Source organism: Balaenoptera ricei, chromosome 12, assembly GCF_028023285.1.
Source record: "Balaenoptera ricei isolate mBalRic1 chromosome 12, mBalRic1.hap2, whole genome shotgun sequence".
In the NCBI taxonomy this organism is placed as follows: domain Eukaryota; kingdom Metazoa; phylum Chordata; class Mammalia; order Artiodactyla; family Balaenopteridae; genus Balaenoptera; species Balaenoptera ricei.
Genome location: NC_082650.1, coordinates 49,079,833 through 49,085,963, shown reverse-complemented (window position 1 = coordinate 49,085,963; position 6,131 = coordinate 49,079,833). Strand labels below are relative to the sequence as shown.

The following is a 6,131-nucleotide window of genomic DNA, read 5'->3' as shown; positions in this document are numbered from 1 at the left end:
CTCTCCCTCCCCCCCCCCCCACCTGCCATCTACCATTGTCAGCACCTTCCTGGTGAAGGGAGCAAAGGAGGTCAGGCCAGGGACAAGAAGCGTGTGCCCTCCTGGTCTTAATTTACGAGTCCTGGGAGATCTGGGGGCTGCAATTACTCCTTCCGTACAAGCGTTTCTAGAAAAGAGCAGGCAGGTCCAGAACATGGTCACCTTTGCCCAGGTACACTTCGCTCCTCCAAGACTTTCATTGTTTAGCAAAGGCTCAACTATCACTTCCTACACACTGCAGTAAGTGTGACCTAGCCCCAAACTCAGAAGTTTCTTGGGCAGTTAAATAGAGAACTAAACTACACTATAGCGTTCCTCTCACAGGTCCCACCTGCTTGGCTTGAGGCTAAAGATTTGGGAGCAAATGCACCATCACAGATGGTGGGGCTGTGGCTCACGTGGGCGGGTGGGCAGCACGTGACTGCCCAGGGTCTGCGAAAGCCTCCCACCAGCGATTCTATCTGAAAAGCCTTTTGCAATAGAAAATGGAACAAATCAGTATGAAGTTAGGAACATGCTGTCCTGCCTGGGCACCAGGCCTCCCCAGTGCCAGCTGTATTGAATGAGCGAGGCTCCTTTGTGTTGTTGATGTGTCTCCCTTCTTGCAGCCTCCCTCCACCCAAAGGAGAGTTAGCCAGACCCACACATTTCTCATGAAGGGTAATGCAGGTGTTCCAAACAGCTAAGTATTACTCCAAGGAGTACCACTCGTGTAGAATTAGGAGAGGAGGGGAGAAAAAACAGAAAAGAAGAAGAGAGAGGGAAAGATGACTATCACAGTGTTAAAAAATAAAAGCTTTTTCATTGTTGTTGTTTTGGAGATTGGCCAGATACAACGAAAAGAAATCAATCTACTGGCGGGTTTTGTCTGTAAGCTTCTGGAAGGTGTCAAGATCTTCTCAATTGTGCCTTGGTTTCATAGAATAGCAGGATAAAATAAACATGCCAAACTACTTCAAGAAAAGTCACCCTCTGTACAGCAATAATTAACCCCCCAAAGAATTTCCCACAGAACAAGCTGCAACGTGATCGTTTAATCCTCCAGTCGCCAGAGGACAGAGGTGCATCTTCCCTCAGCCTTCTCCTATGTTCATGAGGCTCAGTTTACCTCCAGGAGACACTGGGTCATTTGTTGAATAAATCTACCATCAAAACCTAGAAAGTTTTCTAGGTTCACCGAATAAATGTCTGTAGACTGGAAGCCAGGGTGTTCTAGCCCAATGGTGAGCTCAGCAGAGCCACGGTGCCTCTGCACCTCACTTTTCTCATGCCTAAAGCAAAACTGCAGAGGTGCATGATTTCTAGGGTCCTTTCCAGACTGAAGATTCCCCAGCAGAAATAAATGATATGGGAATTAAATTTTTGTTGGTGATTTCATTCATCCTTTCTCGTTCTGGTGGTGGTTTATTTGGTTGGTGGGCCCTTATAGAACGATGTAGCTTGAAAAATATTGCATAATTCTTCAGGGGGAGAGGCATTTCTTCTTTGTGGCATTTTCCCACAGTCTAACCTTCCTTCTCTTTCATTTGCCACTAGGAGGTGGGTCTCACTGATTCTTCTTGGTTCATTAAGAAGAAACAGAAAGATCGTGTGTTTTGAGAGACTCTTTCTGGATCATTTCCCAGTGGTCACAGGACTTTGCAATTCATTTGGCAAAGGTGATGGTGACAATGGGGCATTTGGCAAAGTGGCTGAGGTGGCAGATGAAGTGACTGAGGTTAAGAAGGCTCCTGGCAAAACATCATGAAACAAGGTCCGGAATGTTCGAAACGGAGGACCTGCCTCCCTCGCAGACATGGCTCCGAGAAGAGCTCAGTCTTTAAACAGGTGATTTGTTTAATAGGAAGCAAAGAAAAAGGGTATCAACAACAATTCTGGGGGTCACTGAGCCGAGAAAGAGCTAGTCTAATACTTTGATTGTAGCCATGAACTGAGATGCCTTTGAATAATACAGAAATTGAACTAACCAGGCAGATATTCTGAAACCAGTCACTGAAATTAAAAATCACGTTTTAAGTTTTCAGTTAGTCACTAAATATCAGACAAGACTCTAGCCTTGCACTCTGCACGCGTCACCCCTAACATCAGTTTAGGTCTGAATAAAGCTTTGAGGCTAAGAGGTTATTTTTACTGAGTCAGCTCTAGCCCACTTCCATCCCCTGCATACCTGTAGATGAATGCAAGAGGACCAGGGTAACTTCCCTCATCGTTTACCTCGGGGAGGAATAGTGGCTGAGGGCTCAGGACAGGCCTCCGAAGTGAGGAAGGGGTAATAACATCACATTATTAAACCTCCACACACTAGAAACATTTCAGAGTAATCATTGCTGATGCCATTTTTGTACAACCGTGTGTAGAATCTTTAATGATGGTGTCACCTCCAAAAAAAAACAATAAAAAGAGAGGAGGAAGCCTTGATGTTTGTGTCTGGGGTGTTTTCCAGGCACTTTGAGTTAACTAAACAAGCACATCGGTTTTACCAGGTCCCAAATGCTATGACACTAAAGGTACTCGTCATAGAGTCTTACAAATGAGGACTTCGGGTATACTAGCTTTTCTTTTCTTTTCCTAGTTTTAAAAACAAAGACATTCACTGTACCCAGTAGACATCTAGGTTATAATGTAAAGAAAACTAGTGTTCTTTGCAATTCATCAGCAAAGTTTCTTATTTATAGTTGATAAGTACTCGTCTTCCTAAGAACTATGATTTTATTTAGAATCATGGTTGTGTGTGGTACAAAGTTGTTTTGTTCAAAAAATTCTACTGCAGGAATAAAGCTTTCAAGATTAAGTTAAAAGGGATGGTTTAACTCTCTGGCCTCAATCCTTTAATACAAAGTAGTCTGTTACATTTGTCTAATATTCTATTTAAGCAGCTTTATTGATGTCCTTGGAAGCACCTGCCCAGATAAATTAATATCTATCTATGTCCTTTGAGATAAGTGAAACACAATTTTACAAAAGAGTACATATTTTATTATTTGTACATGAATCAGTTTGGTCTGAAGACACACAGCATCTGGCTAACTCAGAAAAGTAGCCCAAAGCGATGGGAGAGTGTTTGCGGTCGTTGACCTTTATTGCAACGTCACTTGTATTGTCTACTTGCTAAGTGCTGAGAGCCCATTCTGGACACGTCAGACTCTTAGGAGGAACCTGCAGTGGGCTTAAGAAGCAGGGAATGCAGAACACCCACGGCCTCTGTTTCAAAGACAAGGTCCTTTGAGGTCTGGGGTGGCCAGGAGGAAGAGGACCCTGCAGAACAGGTTTTCTGGGGTGGGAGGGCCCCTCAGGGAGGGACTGAAAACAACAGCCCTGAACGCTGCCACACAGCCTCGGCCAGAAGAGTGCCCCTCAGAACAGGGGCCCAAACGTGGCACGGCCCCGAGATCTGGGGATGGAGGGAGTCACAAGGGAACCACCTGAAGTGTGGGCAGAGGCCCTCGGGGGGGAGCCACATACTCTTCCTCTCTGAGCAGCCGCAGCAGGATATTTTTTTTATTCTTCGGCCAGCTGTAGATGTGAGTGTTCTGAAGCCAGGTGGGCACATGCTCCTTGGGGAGAGAGAGTGACAGAAGCAAAAGCCATTAGAGGAAAAACCTGGACTCTAGATCCCAGATTCAGTTCCCAATTTTTCCTTCATGGGCGTCTCCTACTAAATTCTTCCGGGAGTTGTACTGTTTTGCTTTCGGAAGGGGTTCGAGTGTGAAATGTTCTTGGCTCCGGGTGCAAGCTGTGTAGCTTGTTATGGAAAGCACAGGTGTCCAGCATCTTCCTTCAGTCTCCCAGGCTACCTGCCCTTTGCATCTCAGTGTGCTTTTCACCACCCTCCCATAAAAGGGGTAGGACAGAAGTCATGCAGAGGGATGTGAATTCCCCTGTGGCTTCCGCAGAAGGGTGCCAAGGCTTTGGGCTTAATCTAATTCATTATCCTTTCACTCCAGCGACAGGGCTGGCTCACAGAAGAAGAAGCCCACCAGATCCCAGTTATCGGGCAAAAGCAGAACCTGTAAGCCAGGGATTGTGAGGGTGCAGTTTCAGAGTGCCCTCGGGGAGTGGACATTCTGTTGGGGAAAGAAAGACAATGAATAGGTAAAATATATAGTGGGTTCAATGGTAATGCAGGCTGTGGAGAAAAATAAAACAGAGAGAAGGGGTAGGGAGTGCTGGGCAGGGATGAAAGATCTGCAGTTTTAAATAGGGTGTGAGGGAGAGGTCTCACTGAGAAAACAAGCAAAGACGTGACAGAGTAGAGGGAGCAAGCTTTGTGGATGTCTGGTTCCGGGCGGATAGGAGAGCCAGTGCAAAGGCCCTGTGGTGGAAGCATGCTTGCCAGTGCGGCCAGAGAAGAGTGAATGAAAGAGAGTAGGGGAGGGGTTTTGGAAGTAGAGGGGGCTGTATCAGATAGGGCCTCATAGATTTTTCACTGAGTAGATAGGACTCCTTTGGGGATTGCAGGATGAGCTTAGACGCAGCACCTGCTGTAGGTCAGGCACCGTGCTGGGTATTGACGATGCCCAAATGAAAAAGACACAATTACTGCCTTGAGGAGTTCACAGTCTTACGATGGAGTCAAAATGTAACTATTTTCTAGGCCATAGCATGCCAAGTGGAGCAGTCTGCCCTGAGAGCCGGTAACAAGGGGACTGTTTGAAGAAGTTTAAAAAACATTAACAAACCCAACTAAAAGCTGGTCTGCTTTTTTCTATCACCATAACGCTCCAGTAATTCTAAACAATTACTCCCAACAGCCACAGCCCCAGCCACGCACCACTGACTCAAGGTACTATAATTAAGAGCTCTCAAGAGAGGGACTATTCAAGTACCTCGGCACGGGGGAGGAGCCGTCAGGAGAGGCTAGAGGGATTGGGTGCTATGGGGATAAGCGAGAGTTCGCCGGACAGACAACCAAGGAAGGGCACAGCAGAGCAGTGAGAGCACAAGTACAAAGGCACAGAAACATGAAAGAGTGGGGCGTGTGTGAGGGCAAGCTGACACAGGCCACCGTGCCCAGAGCGTAGTGTCATCTGTGCACACGGTGGCACGAGGGAAGGCCAGGCAAGTGGCACAGGCCTCTTCTGAAGGGCCAAGCACGTCATACTAAGGAAGACCGATGTGATCTTGTAGTCAGTAGGAAACCACCACAAAATTTCTAAGCTGGACAGAGACAGATCAGATCTACATTTCGGATATTCTTGTTTGATGGCAGGACAGAGGATGGCTTGTACCGGGTCAAAGCGGACACAGGGAGACCAGGAAGGACATGTTGCAGTGAAAGCAGTCAGAGCCGCCTGGGCGAGGGATGGAAAGCACACTGTTGGCAGGCTGTGAACTGCGCAACCCCAGGGGTCCCGTTCGCATAAATGGAACCCTCCCTCACCCAGGGCAGAAGTCTCAGTGCAGTCCTGACATCTAGGGATCCTCCAGGGTGGGGCTGGGCCTGAGCTCAGGGTGCTGTGGTCTGGCTCCCAAGATGTTTACTACACTGCTGCCTTTGCTTCTCCAAGCCTGGCTTGGGGCCTCAGATGGTTTTGCCCCCATTCTCCAAATCTGCTGGCCTGCCCTTCCAGTGAAAAAACCCTCATATGACCCACAGCAAAGTTCCCTTCGGTAACTGTATGGGTTTAATTCCCGCATTCTACAGCTTTGAGAGCTGAACTATGTGCAACAAAACATTTCCTTGGAACAGCCTGCAAAAAATGCACACATCTTGACTTTTATGTGCAAGAGATAAGAAGTATCAGATGAACAGTCTCTTTTCGTCTCATGAGTTAAAACACAAACTACTTCTTTGTGTGTGATGGCTGCTTGAACAATTAGGAGGGTCTATCAGGTTAAGCTCTGAAACCTTCCTGACTCATGCTGGTCAACTGAGTGCTACAACCTGTTGATCTTTCTGGCAACACTGCTATCTCGAAGGATGGATAAAGAGCTGACAAGCTTTTCCACTTAAAATCCCAGATAACAAACAAACCGTTTGTGGGCTTCCCTGGTGGCGCAGTGGTTGAGAATCTGCCTGCCAATGCAGGGGACACTGGTTCGAGCCCTGGTCCGGGAAGATCCCACATGCCGCGGAACAACTAGGCCCGTGA

At 47.2% G+C, this 6,131-nt stretch overlaps 1 protein-coding gene across 2 annotated transcripts in view; it reads right to left on the bottom strand.

The window, feature by feature from the left end:
• Positions 1 to 2,992: 2,992 nt before the first annotated feature.
• The window catches only part of TRAF3IP2 (TRAF3 interacting protein 2), a 41,762-nt gene continuing 38,623 nt past the window's right edge, over positions 2,993 to 6,131 (bottom strand). For both annotated transcript variants that reach the window (XM_059941398.1, XM_059941397.1), the window contains exon 9: positions 2,993 to 3,593. In XM_059941398.1, coding sequence (XP_059797381.1) covers positions 3,447 to 3,593 — 147 coding nt within the window. In that variant the 3' untranslated portion in view covers positions 2,993 to 3,446. The remainder of the gene's footprint in view (positions 3,594 to 6,131) is intronic.